The sequence below is a fragment of the Dysidea avara genome, chromosome 1 (assembly GCF_963678975.1).
Source record: "Dysidea avara chromosome 1, odDysAvar1.4, whole genome shotgun sequence".
NCBI classification, from domain to species: Eukaryota; Metazoa; Porifera; class Demospongiae; order Dictyoceratida; family Dysideidae; genus Dysidea; species Dysidea avara.
This window is the reverse complement of record NC_089272.1, coordinates 31,141,033-31,162,984: the sequence shown is the minus strand read 5'-3', so window position 1 is coordinate 31,162,984 and position 21,952 is coordinate 31,141,033. Positions and strand designations below refer to the sequence as shown.

At 37.1% G+C, this 21,952-nt stretch overlaps 1 protein-coding gene across 2 annotated transcripts; it reads left to right on the top strand.

Moving 5' to 3' along the window:
- Positions 1–287: 287 nt before the first annotated feature.
- LOC136261568 (uncharacterized) lies at positions 288–12,766 on the top strand. 2 transcript variants are annotated; one of them, XM_066055601.1, is made up of 8 exons: positions 288–619; positions 671–897; positions 964–992; positions 7,825–8,038; positions 8,114–8,774; positions 8,828–9,014; positions 9,850–10,085; positions 12,503–12,766. In XM_066055601.1, the coding sequence occupies exons 5-8, from the start codon at positions 8,208–8,210 to the stop codon at positions 12,512–12,514; spliced, it is 1,002 nt and encodes a 333-aa protein (XP_065911673.1). In that variant the 5' UTR covers positions 288–619; positions 671–897; positions 964–992; positions 7,825–8,038; positions 8,114–8,207; the 3' UTR covers positions 12,515–12,766. The 2 variants fall into 2 exon arrangements, with proteins under 2 accessions (XP_065911673.1, XP_065911665.1); XM_066055593.1 differs by lacking the exons at positions 288–619; positions 671–897; positions 964–992 and adding an exon at positions 5,928–6,075.
- The last annotated feature ends 9,186 nt before the right edge of the window (positions 12,767–21,952 follow it).

The following is a 21,952-nucleotide window of genomic DNA, read 5'->3' as shown; positions in this document are numbered from 1 at the left end:
AGCTGATTCCTGACAGTACAGTGATCATAATCTTATGCATGAGTATTATAGCTACACAAAAATGTCATAATGGTTTTTGGTAAAGTATATATATGAGAATGAGAATATGAGGAGTGTGAAAATCTTTACAGCCTCGTATCCAGACCCCCACCCACTGTTTTGTGGTGACTTGTATGCTAAATTTTTGGGCTTTCTGCCCCTACATGTGCTCTCCCCAACCCACAATGAACCATAGGGCATGTATATACCTGGGAGAAATATGTACAGGTTTAGTTCACAGACTCCAACAGCATTTACCTGAATTATTTATACTGTATTTATGCTGACGTTCCGGGCTATTTTGCCAGTGTCAGCACTCCTAGCACTATCCCTACCAATCTTTCTACCACCCTTAATATACCTCACTTGCATGGTAATGATTTAATCTACTAACAACAATGCCTAGCAACATTAGTGGCTGGAACAGCTTGGAAGGAAGATCGGTATGGCTCTTGACCTCCAACACCCTATATCTTATTATATTTCTAGTGAGACTGGATCACAGTTGCATGCTCAAGAACGTGGCTATAGCACTTCTGGTATTGCAAAGAAAACTGTAAGATCATTGTTTGAGCTGCAGGTAGGCTGCTTGCATTGCCATGTCCTGCTTACATAGATTTTTTAACTTTAGAGCCTTCCCAGAATGGAATCTAGTAGATCTCATGGCTGAGCTTCTTTGGATCCCCTGTATAATATATTATTGTCTTAATCAGTATCATTAATATGCCATGTATCTTTTTAGGTGGCCAGTTTCGTTGTTTTAGCCTTATTGTGCTGTAGCTGAATCAGAGCAACTGATTGGTCAGAAACCCTACCTAATGCAGTGGGTGGGGTCTTGCCATGAGACCACCATCTATAGTAAGCTCCTGTTAAGAGCGGGTGCAACTTTATTTCCTGTTTATCCATTTATATGTACATCTTTAGTTTCTTGGCCAACCAAGTACAGGGTTGAGGTAAGATATTTATATTGACATATTTAAGCTGAAAAGTCATTTTGAGTTCAACAATAGGCTAAGTTACATTATGATAGCAGTGTTGCGGTATAGCCAGAAAGTTTGAAGAATTTGGCAAGTGAACGATGTTTTGCCAAACTAAAATCCGCCAAATCGTTTGTCCAATACAAATCTGTAGTAGCTCAACAAATTTGCCAAACTTTGTTCTTACTGAAGTCCTATCATGGCAAATTCGCCAATTCAAGTTTCCTCCTGCCAAACTTTCCGACTACATGGTATATAGTTATGTGACTGGGCCTACAAAAACATGGCACATTGGCACAAAACACCCCATCACATAAAACATTACATCTTGGTACTGGAATAAAATATACAGTTGCCAACAAATGCTTAAGAAGTGCTATGTGGCCATAGCACAATGACATCTAAAATTATGAATCTTTAATTTTGTTAAAGTAAGCAAAATATATGTGCCCAGATGCCCTATTTTCACACATTATGGTGAAACATTATTTTAAGTACTTCTTATTATTAGTTCAAGTGACCTAATTTAAGGTACTGAGAACTCATAATGTACAATCAGTAACTAATATAAACACACGAAAAGGAATAAAACAAAACAAATGGGTTAATCCTACAGCCTCAACTTATATACAAGAAAAGAGGATCCCATGCAGAGGTATATTGATAGAAGAATCCACACTCAGCCAGTAGTTTTTGGTGGTTCCTTTTCCTCCTGTAAATATGCAACACACATAATTACATAACTCCACGACAATACGTGTATGTGTGTCTGAGTGCTTGCATGTTTATGTTCATGACTGTCCGTGTCGTGTGCATGCGTGCATGCTTGCATGCAACATCTGGGTACGTACCTAGTCTAAAATAGGGGAAGCAAGTGCCAACAATCCTCTTGCATAGTGGGTAAAGCTATCTTCATTGTGATAACCTTCTGTGGGTTACTACTCTGCTTGCACAAACTCATAGCTCACATACAGAGTAATGTACTACTTTTACAAACGACCCTTTACATAAGGTGCGTTTTTGAAGTTTAGCTATTATCATAGCAACTTGCTGAGATAAAATATTCCACCAGAAAATACAAGTGCCAAATAACCCATACATTGCTGATGTTATAGTATAGGTGTACTTTCAGAAAACCTCACAGTTTAAAACCAAGTACTCATCAATACTAGCTACCTTGTAGTCATACTAATTTAACATGTTTTATATTGACTTTAAGCAGCTTACATATTTTTCAAGTAACAACAATGATACACACACTGTACTGAAGTACTGATGTAACAGTTACTGTTCCTGACAAGAAAAATTATGCCAATCAAACTCCACAGCTTTCATTGTGTCACTACCTGGTGGCAAATGTATCATGGGTCATGTGATCTTAACAAGTACTTGAGTACTGATTTTACTATCCAAGTAACAAAATCCTTAACGAGTATTTGCAGTGTTTATTTTATCCCTAATTGTGACCGGGCCTGCGAAAATAGGGCATGTGGGCACACAATTTTTGCCTACTTTTTCAAAGTTTCACCACTCATAACATTTTGCACCATTATGCTATGAAACTGCAATTTCCAGCTATTAATAAGCATTTAATTGGCATCATGATGCAAGTTACAGAATGGAAATATACTTTTCCAGTACTGAGATATGACCTGTAGAGTGACAGGATGTAGTTTGTGCCCACATGCCCTGTTTTCGCAGGCCCGGTCACAATTATGTGATTGGGAAATAAACAGATACATTGTTGGTACCATGATAAAAAAAACACGTGTCAATAACAACACTGAAGCTAATCATCAAATTTAAATAAAGCATATTTGACCAGATAATATAGCTATGGCTACAACAAATTTCAACAAAGAGCTACTATGTGAAGGTGGCTACTATGGGGTGATATCCTAAGATCATGAAATACACTTTAGATATGTTTTTGACCTATTTTACCTATAATGAGGTAACTTTACCTACAAAGACCTCTCTCCACAAATTATATACATGAACTCACACATTCATATATCATACAGTACGGTAGTACTGTATATTAGGGATCATGCAATTGCAATTCTGGCAGTTGGATCAAACAATGGCTTAATGGTAACTTGTATGCACGAGATAAGTTGGTCAGCGTTGCAGGTGTATGCTCTGAGCAATTAATCTCAATTGTAACAAGTGGGTATACAGGCCAGTACATCAGTGTTCATCAAATGAAATAGTACTAAGAACTTGCACAGTGAAGTAGCGCGAAAACAGTGCCAACTAATCAGCACGTCTCTGTTCTACTTTGCTAAGAATGAGATTTTATCCACCCTGGTATCATCTGAAACAGTTCGTTGAATTCAGACACATGAGACTAATCAGCACATACCTGTTCTACTTTGCTAAGAACGAGGCTAAGAACGAGGCTAAGAACGAGTTATTATCCACCAATCATCTGGAACATTCAGTTAAACTCAAACACACAAGACACAAACAATTCAGTAACAGTGTTCATCTATAGCAGTCAGTTACACGAGAAACAAACAATTAACAGTGTTAATACCTTAGTACAAAGAACTTACACAGCAAAGTAGTGCGTTAAGAAATGCGATTAAACCGTGCCAACATATCGGCACTTGCCCGTTCTATTTTGCTAAGAACGAGTTCTTATCGTCTTTAGCAGTCAGTTGAACACAAACACACAAGAAACAAACAATTAAAAGTGCTCATAGAATGAAATACCTTGAGTACTCACAAAGAACTTACACAGCAAAGCAGTGTGTCAAGAAACACAAGCGATTAAATTGTGCCAACTATTCAGCACACGGCCTGTTCTACTTTGCTAAGAACGAGTTCTTATCCTCCACCTGTCATCTGGAACAATCAGTTGAACTCAAACACACGAGAGACAAACGTACCGGCCAGCACAGAGAGCCAGCAGCACGTACTAAATAAATTATTAGCACTAATGCGCCTCTATTGCGAATAAATTAACACCTTGCGTTGTTAACGAAAAGAACTGGGTACAAAGGAAAGTCCATGATATATGCATTGTACATACTGCGGTTGGTAAAAAGGCACATCTCTCTCAGGATCAAGCAACGTCAAACAGTGAAGAAATCAAGCCCATAGCTATATCCATTGTTGAGTTATGCTTGGCTGAAGGAATCAGTTAGTCAGAATAAAAATAATTATGTTAAATAGAAAATTTTTTAAATTCCATAAAAAACTTTTTGGAAGGGTTTAAATTTGGGGTTAATCTGAAGACATTTTTGGACTTGGCTGTGCCTAACCAATACCATCAAGTTGTCATGAAGGGAAATTGAGGCTGGTTTTAGGGTGATATTTTGGAAGCCCAGTTTTGCACGATCCCTACTATACAGTACAGTTATGCAGAGGACATTTTTAAAAAGAAACCATCATTAATAATGAGAACAAAATACATGCTTGAAAAACCTCAGTCACATGCGATCACAGAGACTGGTTCCAAAAATGAAAACCAGTACGTGGGCATGGCAAGAAAATACAAAAAAAATAGAATGCTATAATAGCTACTTATACACCAAAATAAAATTACACTACAAGATTAAGTAAGTTTTAAGTAGGGCATAGTGACACTGTATAGCTGAAGTGGCCTCTATTAAAGGAGAAGAAACCAAAGCTGAAACCTGACCCTAAGTTTGCCTGCTCAGTACTGAAGCATAATGATGTCTTTCACCATAAAGTATCAGCTCCGCCGGTGCGCTCGCTCAACCAGAACTCACCATAAACAAACCTCTGTACTAGTGTTTGACTATAGATTTATAAACCAGTTTATAAATCTATGGTTTGACAGTTTTTATTAGAGCTTTACAGTGGTCAACACCATAGGCGATTCTAAGGGGAAGGGGGGGCTGCTGAAAAATAATTTTTCAACTCTTTTAATATAGGGAAAAATTGCAGTATAGATTGGCATTGCTATTTTTAATAATTTTCTTGTTTTTAGAATAAATTTCAGGCTGTTTTTAAGCCTTCAACTGCAGCTTGAATCCCCAGAAATTCTGTTTTATAGTACTAGTCATGCTGTTCCCGATCGCTGTTCCCGCCTACTTGGCCCTCCCCGTTGCTCAGGCCTAGAATCTCCACTGGTCAACACTGAAGGTTGACAGACACTTGTACTGTACTGCAGCCTTTAGATTACCTAGCTTATTAAATATTAAAACAGAATTGGAGATTTCAATAGGTAAGCATAATATTTACTTGGGGTTAGTAGCATCTACTGCACTGCATCTAAACACTCACTTTTAATACCACACGGCGCTACTAGATTAAAGCCAGAAGACTATACTTCAACGGGACATTTCAAACGCTTGCCATCTCTATCCGTTTCCCATTTCTCCTCGTTTCTCCGTTCCTGGTTTCTCTATCCCAGATTCATCACACGTGATCGATCCGCACGTGATAACGTAATACCACCACGTGTGTATTTTTTTTTGTACACGAACGTTTTTTGGCACCTCGGATTGAGTCACCCTGTGAGTCGTTTTCCAGTGTTTTAGACGTCCTCTTCGCTGAGTTATGCCGAGACGATTGTGTTGGCATTTTTCCCTGAAAGATACTCAGCCAGCTGATGGAGTATACATAGGCGTTGGCAACCAAGTCTTGTCAAAATATGGGCTGATAAAGGATGTGGCGCTCAGTCCTCAGGACGGAGATGAATGGATAAAAGTAAGTGTTGATGCAACACTTGATAATCATTATGTTTAATATGTTCGATTTTAATTAGGCTACTTTTCAGACAAATTCTAAGGCTAAGGTCCTGAATGTTGCAGAATTTGAGTGGAACAAGAATGAGTTTTGCAGACAATTCAAAAACTGCGGCTTAACTGAATCGTTCGTGGATATATTTAAAGGAGCTACCATTGAGATGCAGCCAAATGGAGACGATAGCAACCAACTGTAATTCAGCCATCAAACAAGAGACGGCGCATTGAAGCCATGATTCCAGCTAGTCATAGTGTTAGACGTGCACCACAAGATCAGGATGAAAATGATGAATTTAATGGTGCCAGGATGGATGAATCTATCAGGTCATATTTTAAAGGTACTGTAGATGTTTTGTTTATAAAATATACAGCAAACAGTGGTCATGCATCATATAACTGCCTTGCCATGGCCAAAATGGCATTTCTCTTCCTTTAACCCTCTAACCGTCACAACCACCATATGGCTGATAACTTGCGCACTGGGTGTAATTTCCTCTTCGCTACAGCTTGTTTGTGTGTTTAATAATCTTACCATAAAATTCTTACACCCTCAGAGTCTCGGTTACTGGGGTAAATGGATCCTTCGCAGACTATTGCATGAAAGTTACATAATCATGGCAATGTCTTGTTGTGAAAGAAGACTAGCTAGTTTATTGGTTGTTTGAGTTGTTAATAGTGTATCGTTTAAAAGGAATAAGCAAAGGTGATCTGTGCAGGCTTGGGGTCAAATACTTTGAAAAGTATTTAAATACAAATACTCTGAAAGTATGGAATACAAATACGAATACTTATACCCAGGGTGTATTTGAAATACAAATACTATTAAAAGCATTTAAATACTTTTATAATACTTGATCCTTTGATCTGAACTACACCTTACACAACCACCCAATAGTACACACCTCTGTTTTAATATTGTTCTAATAAAATTTCAAATGTATGGTAAACATAACTGTAACATTATAATGCCAGAAAAAAATTGGAGTATATGGACTTCTTGCTCTTCTTAGATGACATTTTTGAACTATATGTCGCAAGGTTTGAATGCTCATACCAACAGTTCATAATATACAGTAGAGAGGGAGGAAGAGTGTCCAACGCTATATCTCCCTTGCTCTCTACATTATGAACTCTTGCTAGTACTTATATACTTACTATTCAACTTCAAAGAAAAGTAAGTTCTTTATAACTCTTCCCATTCAAAGAAATTGAATAATTAGCGTTTGATATATTTTTACAGATTAAGGTGTCAATAAGTGAAAGAGATCATCTTCCAACAAAATATATTTTACAGATTAGGTCATACAGATTCTCTTTCAAGCAAAAGTATTTGAGATATTTTCCAGAAAGTACTTAAAGTTTTTACATGAAGTGTTTAAATACAAATACATGTTGTTTCAAAACTTCATAATACATTTACAAATACTCAAAAATAGTATTTAAATACAGCTAAATACAAATACTCGTGTATTTGACCCCAAGCCTGCAATGGGGACAGGTACAAGCTACTTTTTCAAGACACGGCATGGTGGCCGTGCATTTCTTTACGCATACGCATTGGCGTAAACTCGAACAAGCTAGACTTGATGTGAATTGTTCCATGACGTAGCGACTTAGAACTGTATTAGTAATAGTATTATATACTCTCAGCTAATTTGATAGAGATAGTACATGTTTGCCACGGGGCTTGGTCATGATGTCACAGTGTGTATGCTGCATGTATACTTGTTCATATGGCTTAGTTCCAGTAAATCATTTAAGTTAAGCACTGTCTTTATTAACAAAAGATATTTTAAAAGTAATAGAATACTTTTTGTTACTGTCATGTTGTGCAATGTGTTGCTCTTATGTTTTAAAATTACTTATAAAATATATTATATGTTACATTTTAGCAATGAGTGTTAACTAATATGTACATAGCTAGGTTGTTTTGTACAGTGTACCTGCAGATGTACCAGTAGACATTTAAACCCTCCTGAATTTTCTTTCTACTGTTAATACTTTCAAATTCTAAAACAAATTCATGTTTAAAACATTGTGTGATTTGTTTTTCCTGTAATTTACTGCAAAATCTGGCATAATTCTAGATATTGTGCAATGTCAGATTACAGAGGTGACTTGTTAATCCAACAACCTCCTTAATCCAGCAAAATTTATGGCTCCCATTGAGCATCGGATTAGAGAAGTTTGACTGTACAAGTTGTCTGGGCTGCGTGTACTTACCAAGCAGTATTTGAATGAATTCTCTACAGTATATTCACAGTCTACAATTTACAGTATATCCCATATGCTATAACACAGGTATTTTTACTGCACATAACTACTGCATGCTAATTTTTGTGATTTTCACACATAATTTTTTGGTATTGCCTGTAGGTAGAACAACTAGACAAAAGAATAATTTTCTTTCTTGCTACTCTACCAAATGAAACCTTTGTTATATTATCAAGCATTTTTAAGAAATACTTGAATGGAGAATTCCAGAATGTGCCCAGAAGTAAAAAAAGGTATAAAGTCTAGTCTTGATTTAAAAGGATCTACTTTCAAACCTTTTCAAGCATTAGACATTTCCACCATCCATGAGCTATTATTAAAAATAGAAGACGAGACAATGACAATAAAGGAAGCAATGATGCAGTGTGGTGACATAAAAAAGCTGCACAAGATACAGCAAGCATTCATTAAAGGAATGGAATTGGATACGTGGGAGAAGGCTGTTGAGGTATATCCTCAATTTGCGACGGCCGAGAAGCTTGAACCATTTAAGCATCTAAATTTTTCAAAGGCTGAACTACCTCCTCAGTTTCTCAACTATTGCCAATATATTAAGACTCCTGGTAATGTTAGTGATATCAATACAGACAAGTTATTTTCATTTAACTACTTGGATTGCACCAGCATATTTTGGAAGAACAGCGTTTCAAACATTACCGTTAATGCCATTGACACTATATTTACAACTACAACGGTTAGGTTCACAGGATTTACTCTAGCTGTACTGGATTATGCTCAATCAAATGATACAGACACTGACCAGGTTTTTATCCAGCACATTATGTGTTGCATACTTTTGAATTATGTTTCTTTTAGATGCTGGATGAGATTAAAACTTCAATGAGGATAATGCGTGGAGTAAATTACAGCGTTGGGAAGCAACACTTTACAGTAATAGTACTTTGCTATCTCTCACAGCTTAGCACCTTTTCAGCTGCCCTAAATGATGTTTATGATGAAACTCAGATGGCTGTATGTTCACTACCTGTAGAAAAAAGAAGAGGTATATGCACACATTATATGTATGTGTTTCTATATACGTATTTACTATATACATTTAACACTGCAATGATCCTTTAAACTAGAGGAGGCTCAACACACTTTTCATTAGCTGATAAGATTATATAAAGTAATTGAAAACTACTTTAGGGAGCTATCAATAAAAACTAGGTGCTAATCAAAAGCTTTTCTCATGAAAATTTAATAGCACTGAGTGTGGTTGGTTGGCAATTGGAGCCATCATATCACATGATGAAGAGCTTGTCTAAAATTGCTTTTAGTTTTCCACCACATGGCTTTACATGCTGGATTGTGAATAATCGAATCAATGTGTTACAGTAAGCTACACGGATATATGTGGTTGTTTAGATCTTAACAATAGGGTGGCTGATTCAAAAACGTTATCTGTACCTTGTATTGTCAACTTTGGAATTGATAACAATATCTGTGTTGTTAGTATAATGGACACCTTATGACCGACCAATTTTGACATGTTTTTACTGTTTGTCCTAGTGGTAAAGGTTGTATTGGTAGAGGAGAGACCTCAGAAATAGTGTCTGATATAGAAGGTCCCTTAAAAGAGGTTCAATTAATTGATATAATTATCAATATTGGTAAATTTTTGCCTTAGTTTTTTTTTAATTAGCAGATATTTTACTGAGAGTTATCAGCCTGGAGAAGCATAATAGATACAGCTTCAATTCACACGATTGTAGTATTCATACTGAATAATTTGATGCTCTAACCTGTAGTCGATGTGTAATTGTAATTGTTTCTGTCTGTCATGAAGCACGTGTTACACAGGGCCAGATAGATTTCACATTTTATTGTTTTTGTAGATGTAACATCAGTAAATTCCCTTAATGAAGTAACAATTGGTATGCTAGTGGCAAAGAGTGGAGTACCCGCACCACTACCAATGGAACGCGACAATTTTTTTTTGAAGACAAAGGACCAATCTTACTATGATGCTTCAACTGGAAGATTGTGTTTCAGTACCAGAAGCCAGTTGAGACTCTATTACAATTGTACACAACACCTACTGACTGGACTTTGTTATTGCCAACTGGAATTGGTATGTAATAATAGACTGTTTGTGTGTAATAGCAAAACTGGTCACTTTTAAGAATTGTTCATAGTAACCGTATTTCCTTGCATAAAGGCCTAGGCCCATTTCCTTCCCAGCATTATTGACCCAACCTGTAAACAAATAGGGCCTTTATTTGAGACCGGGAATTTATTTTTGATTGATCCGACTGACACCCAGTATTTGGGTAATGGTAGAACAGGATTACTGTAATGATAAGCATAGAAAGCAGTGATACAGTACGTGTGTTGAATATATAAACAAATGTAGGCAAGGCTGGAAATAGCCATTTCATACATTTTTGCATGCGTGCGGACTCGCCCAGACTACTCATGTGATTACTTGAGTACCGTCACCCCTCAGAAGGCTCTAAACTAGCAAGTATGGAGAAGCACCAGCAACATGGGAAACGATTAAAGCCATTAACAGTGGACTCCCCCAGGCCTCTATTTGAGACCAGGTGCTTATTTTCAAAATGTGTTGGAACCCCTCCCCAGCTTATAATCGAAACAGATGTTTAATCAAATGCGGCTTTTATACGAGGAAATATGGTATTCAAAAATAGGAGTAGATATGTGTATTTTGTAAGTTTGACTTGAGGAGTCCATCTACTATCTTGGCTAAGATGCATTGCTATATGAAAACTAGTTGAAATAGGCTTGTATAAGTGCACAACATAAGCTGCATGGAGTAGGGCATATATTTCATAAATGGCTCAGATCATGAAGTGGTTGCAAGCTATTTGGAATTGTATGAAGAGGATGAGGTCAAGCGTATCGATGGTGTATGGCCAGTTTTCATTCTCAGCAACTATATTCACAGCTTTGCGCACCTCCAGTGCAAAGTAGGAAACCCACAATTTATCTCCAAATTGGTCTTTGAGTAGCTCAATCATGATACAAACAGGGCGGGTGGGTGGGACCCTTGATATGCTCGACTGTCACCCTATTCATACAATTCCAAATAGCTTGCAACTACCTCGAAGTCTGAGCCATTTATGAATTATATATCAGAGGGCTATCAATAGTGAGGTTTGTAGCTGCAGCCAAATGAGAGTACCGCTCTACCGTAGACTGAGTCCTCTGGTGGTTTATTGTAAAACCTTTGGAATACTGACTACTCTGAGGACCAGTTGGCTGCCTTATGTCACTTGTGGTTATGCCTACATCGATGATGAGGCATTTCTGACTGAGTATGCATTGAAAATTGTTATATCAATGCTGGATTGTTCTAACATTGACTTAAGCCAGCAAGCAAGTGAGCTAGAGGAGATTGTATTGTGTGGTTTGTTAGTGGCTAGTTTCTTGTCCATGGATGGATTCAGTTCTCTTCTCATAAGCTTGAAAAGCTGAGACTGGGCGTAAAGTCAGATTACTTGGAAATGAGGGGGGAAAGTTGAGCTCTTTGTGATCCGGCTACTAAGGTAAAAACAGACTCCATCTGATTTGTAAGCTTGTCTAGATTTGAGATAAATCTGCTGACCTGTAAGGCCCATCCTTTCCATAAGTCTGGATCCGCCTCTGGGATATAACATATACTTTGCATGATGTAATTGAATTCCAATGATATCAATTGTATGTATTTACCACTAACAAATAAGAATACAGTATTTACTCTAAATAATGCACCATTGAAAAATTCACCATAATATCACTGGGACTTAGTAGATAAAATGATTTCTATAGTGAAGTACCGCGTATTTAAATATTTGTTAGTGCTTTATGGTTTATCACAGTAACTTACGATACCAGAAATTAATTCGTAACTTAGCTCTTGTGTTTCAGTATTATTTCTTGTTAATTTCAGTACCTTTTTTGTTACTAAAATTTAATACCTTCTTTCATGTAAAGTACTGAACCTTTTTTGTTCTGGAGGCTATGTATAAAGAATTTCTGTAGCATTTCTTGTCTGATGGCTTTGTGTAAAATACTGAAATTCGGTACCTTTTTGTCTGTGAAATTTCAGGACCTCATTTATATTTGTGGTTCCATGTAAAGTACTGAAATTTTGGTACCTTTTTGTCTTTGTGACTGTGTAAAGTATTGAAATTTCAGCACCTCCTTTATATTTGTGGTTCTATGTAAAGTACTGAAATTTCAGCACCTCATTTATATTTGTGGTTCCATGTAAAGTACTGAAATTTCGGTACCTTTTTGTCTTTGTGTAAAGTACTGAAATTTTGGTACCTTTTGTCTTTGTGACTGTGTAAAGTACTGAAATTTCAGCACCTCCTTTATATTTGTGGTTCCATGTAAAGTACTGAAATTTTGGTACCTTTTTGTCTTTGTGTAAAGTACTGAAATTTTGGTACCTTTTTGTCTTTGTGACTGTGTAAAGTACTGAAATTTCAGCACCTCCTTTATATTACTATACTGTATGAATATTTGATCTTTTTGTATACCCAGGTTCCATGGTGATTGCTGCCTTGAAACAAGGGAGAAATATTCTGTACATCGAAAACAATAGCATAAACTACATCCATGCTAAAATCTGTGCAGTAAAATTGATGTCTCTTGGTTCTTTAGAAAAGGATAGTCATGGAAGTGAAGACTGAACTGTAATGTTGAACTGTCGACATAATTTTTTTGTGTTGTTCTATTATATCGTTTCAAATTATGCAGCAATATTGACTATGTAATTATTAAAATTTATCACATGCAAAATCAAGTAATTCTCCATCACAACTGGTCTGAAATAAATGCTTCGAAATGGTCCACAATTTATAATGGTTGCAAAATAAAGCAAATTTGCTCAAAATTTTCAGACAATAAAATGCATTTTGGATTTTCCCAGTGCATTTTGGATCCTGTTTTCATTATGAAAAAAATTGTATACATAGCATTACTGTATTCATTTGTCCTCCACTTAAATATGCTACAACAGTGTTGGTACATTGGCAGTCTAACTTGAAATCTCAACTCTAAAGTAGATCCAACACAGAGCAGCCCGCACTGTAACAAGTACATTTGATCCCACTGTAATTTCATGGACCAGCTGGACTGGGAATCACTTGAAAATAGACAAACAAATTTAGCCTGCTTTGTATAAGTGAAGCATTTGAAATGTTACACTTAAGAAATCCTAGGATTTTTAGCTGGTATGTAATTAATGTGAGTGTTCCATTTCAGGTCTGACTAGATACATTGAAATTACACAAACACATCTTGGTCCAAATCACATTTGCCTGGTGGCTATGGGCATGATTTCACATGCATAGAAGGCTTATAATTGAGATTTGGTTGATCTTGGAGTTTTGGCATTTAGCCTGATTCAAGGCTAGCAAAATTCTTCAAGTTTTAATTCAGCTGGCTCTTTCCTGTTACCAGTGTTTGCCTGCTTGCTTTATTTGTACACTGACTTATGACTTGTAAAGCTGGCCCAGACTGTTTTCTAAAGTCAAAATAAGCAAAACAGCTCACATAAAGTGCCCTTCTTGATATATTCGTAGATGAACCATGGATGAATATCACTGATACAGCCCATCCCACAATTAATACTTCATTACTAATGACAACCAACAAGAACCCACAATCGATCCTTTAATTCTTTTTATCTTATGTTTAATCACCCACTGGAGGTGCCACTGATAACTTGTAAGAGCAGTTTCAGCAATGGTAAGTTGCAAGCTTCAATTTGAGAAAGCATTCCGTTCCGTGGTTTAGTCCATCATTCCGTTCCGTTCCATTCCGTAGAATAGACCCCACCAACGTTTAGCTACGTATAGCTACTGGGCTTACCTTCATTGCAATGTCGTTGACTAAGAGGTGATATATATATATATGTGACCCGATCTGCGAAAACCCCAAAGCCAACTTTCCAATATGCCATCAGCACGTTCTTTGTATAAAAAGGCTAAAGACCATGCAGCTTAGTAGTGTCCTTGTGTCGGAATTACGAAGCCCAACTCAAACAACTTACTGTACAATGTAAATTTCTGGATTCTGCCAGATTAGCGACTAGCTGTAGAACATGGAATAAGCTATTGACTGGTTTTCACCCTGGGCAGCTTTCCTTCCTGTTAAGAGTTTCTTCTGACACATTGCCAACAGTAGTCAACTTGCATTGTTGGCATATCCAATGTGGTGCCAAGTGTACATTGTGTGATTCCAACCATCCAACAACAGCACACATTTTGGGTGGCTGTCCAGTCGCTCTATCGCAGCAAAGGTACACCTATAGACATAATAAAGTTTTACATATTCTGGTATCCAAGCTAACAACCCTCTTCGCTGACTGTCACGTCAAGGTACACGCTGACCTACAGGGATTTTTCTCCAATGATTCTCCACCTGAAATCCTATCATTCCTTCATCTGTCTTAGTCACACCCTATAGACCTGATGTTGTTATCTACAATGCTCATTCCTCATTGATGGGTATTGTAGAACTCACGTGTCCACTCGACTCAGTTCAGCACATCGAATCAGCCCGTGACCGCAAACAGTTTAAATCAGAATATCCTGATTCAGCAACTTTTGGCTGAGCTGGATCGTTTGAATATTTCTACTTGTTATAGAACTGTACAGAACTCAGCGCTTTGGATCACTTTCAATCTGAATGGTCATACATACTTTGGCGTATTATGGGGGTAACTTGCCTTTGTTAATAAAGGGAAGATTTTACGTGGATATTTTCTTTGTTTATGAAGGGAAGATTTTATGCCAATGTCTCATTTGTGTACTTAATGGAAAGATTTTATGCAGAGTAAATGACGTAAAACCCAATGCATGCAATTGTATAGTATGTGCTTTCTAAAGGGAAATTTTACGCAAACTGTCATTTAACATAATAGACACTTGTGGTAACCATGGCAACACTATGAAATGGATCCTGATGTATCAATGGTAACAACAGACCATGGTATTGCAGTATCCATGGAAACACTACAAAACATGCCTTCAAAGTTACAAACTTAATTACAACAGATTGTGGTATCTATTGAAACACTACAAAAAAAACTCCTTCAGACTTACAATTGTATGATTATTTATAGTCTATCATGTACATCTTCAACAACAAACTTCTTAAGAAGCTTCTGTGCTAATATAGCAATGTGGGTTTACAAAAGGTATAGAATAATATAAATAATATAGTAAAATCATGGAGAGTAAGTAGTGTACTTGTTACCCACCCTTGAGGAAAAAGGATACACATACTTCTAAGCTGCATGTGTGAAGAGGAGGTTGGTCAAAAGTATGGCATTTCTCTGTGAGTGAAAACCTCCTAATTAATAATTTAAATAAGCCAATTTGTAGTTTTCCTCTTGAAATTTGAAAAATGAGAAGAGGTTGTCAACTTGTCTAAAGTAACTAGCCCCACTACAGATTACTCACAGTCTACCTCCAAGCATATGCTAGACTGCAGTAGCACTGGCAGGTGCTGCATAGAAGAGAGTATATACAAAGAATGAAATAAATTTCTAGCAAGGATTCCAGCTGTGGAAGTATGGTATAACTCTTTGATGTACAGTACTTACTACACCTGCACCTTTGGTTATAAATATATTAATTTTGGGGTAGAAAATTTTCATAGTGTTATACTCATTGTTCATATCAAGGCTCTAATTATTTCAAAGATTTTTGTGCAGTTTACGATTGTGAATATACCCAATCCTATCCCTACCCATGACATAATATTACAAGGGGAACATGGGAAAATAGATGGTTTTGAGTTCCGTCTGCATTAAAATTGAGATACAGTACTGTAATATTCTAAGAGTAGTCACCACTTTAAGAGTAGTATAATTATAAAACACTATACTCGATCATTCATCTACAAAGAATATCTGACTAGGATCTAGATCATAGTAGATTTGGGAGAATTGGTATTTTGGTTGTTTAAACTGAAAAGCAGAAGCGCCTGTACACCTCGCACCAGCAGTGCCTATTGCTTGTACTTTACACCTTATAGCTACTACTAATTCTGTTTTCTAGCTCAGTACTGTACATACGTATATGACTTTTCAATAAAACAACTTTAAGTTGAAGTGCCATCACATTCAATCTCAAAAGCTTATTTCTTCAAAATTTCCTTTGGAGAGATAATTCCAGACCCCACTAGAAATCTTATGCTTTGCATTTGCAGCGTGAATCACATGCATTGTGTGGTTACTTCTACCAGTGTGCTCTTTCTTTTGCAAAAATTCCAGATTCACCCCTACTGCCATCATATTACTAGTGTGGATTATCCCTCCATAATTATGTATATTATGTAAATTAACTATACTACTATTGTATATATTATTAATTGGTGGAAAGCACAATAAAAATGTGGAATTGCTGTAATCCCATGGTCTTTAGTCATACAGCTATGAAATGGGCTGTAGTACCATGCACAGGGACTAAAAAAGGGGCTAGTTGTGGCCAAAAAGCTAGTTGTAAATGGCTTTTGGCTAGTTGTAAATGGTGATTTGGCTAGTTGTAAAGTCAAACTACTTTATTCTTTTCTGAAGTCTGACTGCACCACAGAAGAGAATAAAGTCAAAAGTTACATAGATGTGCTGTGCATGTTTACAGGGATTTGACTAAAAGTACCTCAAGATTCACTCTTGAGATTGCCATTTTCATAAAATTTCCACTTGTGGTCCACTAAAATTGCATCTTATAGTTATGGTCATTTTACAGTCCACTATTGATATATAATAATTGCCTTAAAATCGTATAAAACAATAGTTTGATCTAAAGAATTGGTTTGTACATCACTGTAAGTTTGTTTGCTATTTCCTAGTTCCAGGTCTCAGTCGTTTATCTCAAATTGCTTACAGATTCAATCTTTCCACAATAATTATGTTTATTATGCTCCCACACTCCCCTAAAATTCCTTCAATTATTCCCTTCACTGAGATTTTGCTACACAACAATTATGACAATATAGAACACAAACTACAAGATATTTAGTTCAAACACAAAGAAAAGTTTGTTTTATCATATGTACTACTCTACCCCCCCCCCCCCCCCCCCCCCCCCCTCGGTCTCAGGTTTAGGCTAGTTGTAAATAATAGTTTTTTTTAGCCACTGACCATGCATGAGATTAGGGGTGGGCAGTATACCAGTATTTAGTTGCTGTGCAATATATTTTTAAAACTGATTAACTAAATATTTAACATTTAAAAATACCGCATACCGATATACCTAGAATACCAGAAATAATCGGTTCTCGAACGGTATACGTATTATTCCAGCTGGTGCTAGTTGCTTGTACGGTATGGCAGAACTTGTTAATAAAACCGGAACGAAGAGTGTAGCATGGGATTATTTCGGTTTAGAGAAAGGTGCTGATGGGAGAGTGGTTGACGATGGAAGTGCCGTTTGTCGTCTTTGTCGTAAACGCATGTTGGCTAAACATGGAAACACCTCGAATTTGTTTTCACATTTAAAGACTGAATAATCACTCAACAGTGTACAAAGAGGCTATGGACGCAGTGAAAGCTAAGGAGGACTCCACTGAACGACGAGCAAGATGCGTTCCACCAGTTAATCAACCTACTTATCAAGAAGCGATGGTCCGCTCACAGCCATACGATCGGAAGGGAAAGAAATGGAAGGAACTAAGCGATTTTGTTACTTATTTCATAGCCAAAGACTGCTTACCTATTAATACTGTCGAAGGTACTGGCTTTAGAAAAATGGTTAAAACTTTTGATTCACGCTACGACATTCCAAGTCGCAATCATATTTCAAGAATAGCTTTACCAAGCCTCCATGCCACCGTGAAGCAGTAAGTTAAGCAAGAAATTAGCTCGATAAGCCATTTTTCATCAACAACAGATATGTGGTCAAGTGTGGGGATGGTACCTTATATCAGCTACACCATACACTACATCAATGATGAATGGTAGCTGTGTAATAAGTGCTTACAAACCCAATACTAGGCATTCCAGCCCGATTTTTAAATTTTGGAAAAACAGGCTTTTTATATGCTCAATAGATAGAGTATTGATTGCCAATCTCAGAAATATATAGTTTGTTGGGTTGGAATTAGTTACTTTGGCATGCACAGTGCTTAAAAACGAGAAAAAGGTACATTTTTTCTCCAGGGCTCCCCATACATTTTAAAGGGAAAAATGGCACAATTGAATCAGGAAGCCATCTAGCAATCTGGGCTATCTTGAAACTGCAGTTGCTTCTAGCTGCAAGTTTGTACATGTAATGAGAGTAACTTCAGGTCTTATTGGATCTCAGCGATCTTTGTATACTTTGTGGTGAGCAAATATGCTTCACCTATTGCACACTTCTCAATACAATGGTGTATACCCATATAGGCAAGTGGCTATCTCAAGTTAGTAAAAACATCAAGTTAACAACTTATAAAGGTAAACAACTAAAGTGGAGGTGCCACAATGATGCAACAATACCTAAGGTGGAGTTGTGGTTCAATTATGGCATTGTTATGCCAACTTTGAAGTGGTTCATAATTTTGAGCTGATGACTCAGCCATCAGAAAATTGCTCTGGAGCTGAAAATCGCTAACCCGAGTGAAGTAACTACGCACTTTAAAGTAAGCACCAGTGACTACCTTCCACCCGACAGTACGTTTTTTTAAGTTTTAAAGTATTCTACATATATTACAAGGCTTGAAAAGATTACAAAACAACACAAAACGTACTTATATGTAACGCACACGATAAAACTAAGATTTTCATGATGATCAGCGTGTGGACAAACCCCACAGCGATTTTCATCCTCATTGGAGCTCAGATGACGGAGCAATCCCAAGTTAAACACGAGTTGTCATTTGTGCCAGGGTTCTATTGGGGAATATACGGAGAATTTTTTTATTAAAAAATCTCGGATACTGGAATGCCTACCAATACTTACCTGAGGATCACACAGGAGCTAATTTGGCAGAAGCAACGAAAGCAGCATTGGAGACTTGGAGCTTGGATGTTGTTAACCAAATTTGCATTACAACAGACAATGGTAGCAACATCATTTCTGCTGCAAGGATCTTGGACTGGCTAAGGCTTCCCTATTTTGGCCACAACTTACACCTTGCTGTCACTAAAGCTGTGCAAGATGACAGTCGATGCAGTCGGGCACTTGGTGTGTGTAGGAAAATTGTCAGTTCTTTTTCAATGAGCTGGAAGAGGAAAAGGGAACTGACAAAAGCTCAGATTAACATGGATGTCAAGCAGCATTCCTTAGTTGCAGTAAGTAAGGCAAACATGTGAAGTATATTTCAATGTTTGTACAAATTAAAAAAATGAAATATTTCTCTTACCTGTAGGACTGCCCTACCACGTGGGGTTCAATGTCAAACATGGTATCAAGAATTTTGGAACAGAAGGAGCCTATCAGATTAGTGCTGAGCAGTGACCACACTGCTAGCCATCTGGTACCTACTTGGCAGGACCTTGATGTTCTGGAATCAATTGATAGTGCAGTCTCACCACTGTCTGGCTTGACAGACATCTTATCAGGGGAGCAGTATGCTACAGTGTCAGCTGTCATCCCAATGCTGTATTTGTTGGAAAGTGACTTGCTGAAAGAAGGTGCTGAAGATACAACATTAACTAGGGATATCAAGCATCGTATTGTTGATGACATCAAAGGCCGCTATAGCAGATTAAATGACACCGTGAATGAAATTCTTCAAGTAGCTACATTCTTAGATCCTCACTTCAAGGTAAAATACTTTGAACATGTGCAAGAAGTTGAGTTGATGTCCATTAAGCAGAAAGTGACTGATGATGCTTAAGAAGTTTGCCACGAACTACAAGAAGTACAGCAGAATAGTTCTAGAGCAGAATCATCTAGAACACAAGAAATTGCACGCTCTTCTCTCCAGCCATCAGCGCCAAAGAAGAAACGTAACCTTGGAACTTTGTTCAAGGACTTTGAGTTTAGGATTATAGAACAAGAACAAGAGCACGCTTCCCCTGTCAATCAAGAGGAGCAGCATAGACAGATTGTGATGAAGGAAATAGATGGATATCTGTCAGGACACAGGCTAGATTTTGAAGAGGATCCACTGATGTGGTGGAAAAGGCAGCAGTTTAACTTGCAAAGCTTGCACAAAAGTATTTGTGTGTTTGTGCCACCAGTTCAGCATCAGAGAGGCTGTTTAGCACAGCAGGAAATGTTGTCTCACCATTCAGAGCTACTATGAAACCTGACAAGGTTGATATGCTAGTCTTTTTATCGAAAAACTTGTAAGTTTTTCGGCATCTATAAAAGTATTAGCTTTTTATTGTACAACTTTTTGATGATGAAAGACTAGCTTATCAACCTTATAGAACTCATCAAGACAAATAATATTCGTTAATTGTGATTGTATACAGTTTACAGTATGACATTATAATTGTGAATAATTAAAACTTGTTCAACTGCATTCCAAATCCTAAAAAGAAAAAGAAACACAGTTAAGCATTAATTGTGGATAATAGTCAGTATCTTGCTTGTACATATTTAGTAGGTATTTAGTAATACTGCAATATTTATAATCAAAATACCGTGGTATGATATTGATCAATACCGCCCACCCCTACATGAGATCCAATATGGAATGGTCATTTTAGTACCATGATTCATATATAACTAAGAATCATATGTAAGTTTTGAGATTGAAAGAGCATGCAATTATAACTGGACTAGATCATACCAAAGGGTTGCAGAGAAGGTAAATCATTCTCTGAAGGGTAACAAAAAGAAAGCTACAGTTGAAATGTTTGCAAAATTGCCAAACTATATAGCAAAAGAAAAGAAAGACATCCTAGACTCTTTATGCCCTTCAAGTCACTTCGACTTTTTGCTTCTATTCAGGACTTGGCAGAATTAACAGACAAACAGAATAATGACATCTAAATGGTACGTAATACTAAACTTGGTCCAGGGCAAAAATCGGTCCGGCCAGACCAGTTTTGGTCAAAAATTGGTCCAGCTGGACCAGTTGTAGTCAACACTGGTCCAGCCGGACCATTCTTGGCATCCAAAACTGGTCTGGCCCAACCAATATCAGCCCAGGGGTTGCCAAACCAGTTTTCAGGTCTGGTGTGAGTTTTGGGATGTAGTTCACCAAACTACATGTGGTATATTATAGCTAGCTATCAGTTTTGTTCACCAAACTGGTCCAAACAAAGCAGGCTTACCCGAGAGCTTATAGTTAGCCACCACTGGATGCATACGAGCTTGGCCTGCGGGTAGGTACTTAGCCAGATTATAGCTAAGCTCTTTTGTTTTCAGATTTGGCATATATATATATCCAAGGAAAGATGGGTAAATGGAATTATTCAAAATTGGCATCATTATTCCCATAAGGAATTTAAGTAGAAATAAAAAAGCCCTGAGAGAATGGAGATTACCTACACCTACACATTTAATTCCAACTTCAATCATTATACAGCCTGTCAATATAGTATAGCCACAACTGGAGTAGGAATTAAGTGTCCTTTAGTAAATGCATAGTTGAAGTTGTAAATGGTCTCCCTTTTTAATGGCTTTTATTTCTATGTCCCTATACTCATAGTCAAGTTGTCATGAAGGAAGGTATGATGATGTTTTATGGCAGGAGAGTATAAATATGTGTGATACCTATTCCATACTATACAGTACTAACATACTTTAAAATAATTAGTACTGTACAGAACTACAGCGCACTCTCCCTGTTTGTTTTATTGCATGATGATTGATCATGGTTTTAAAGTGTAGATTAATAGCCCTCAGAACATTATTCATGCATCATTATGCTTTGCTGTTAGAACATATCATTGTAGATTTTATCGGTTGGTATATGATCACTTTAGGAAAAGGAACCGCTCAAGCCAGACAATATCTTAAGAACACGGCTTTGATACCCAACTGATTCAAAGATACGATTGCGATATACTTTTTTTTACTTGTATATTTAGCAGCACACAGC

What these genes read in the sequence shown, in the direction of transcription:
- LOC136261568 (XM_066055601.1), top strand. Translation starts at nt 8,208, where the DNA reads ATGGAGAATTCCAGAATGTGCCCAGAAGTAAAAAAAGGTATAAAGTCT. An exon ending in ATGATACAGACACTGACCAG is followed by an intron (nt 8,775 to 8,827) that starts GTTTTTATCCAG and finishes TGTTTCTTTTAG; the next exon opens with ATGCTGGATGAGATTAAAAC. An exon ending in ACCTGTAGAAAAAAGAAGAG is followed by an intron (nt 9,015 to 9,849) that starts GTATATGCACAC and finishes TTGTTTTTGTAG; the next exon opens with ATGTAACATCAGTAAATTCC.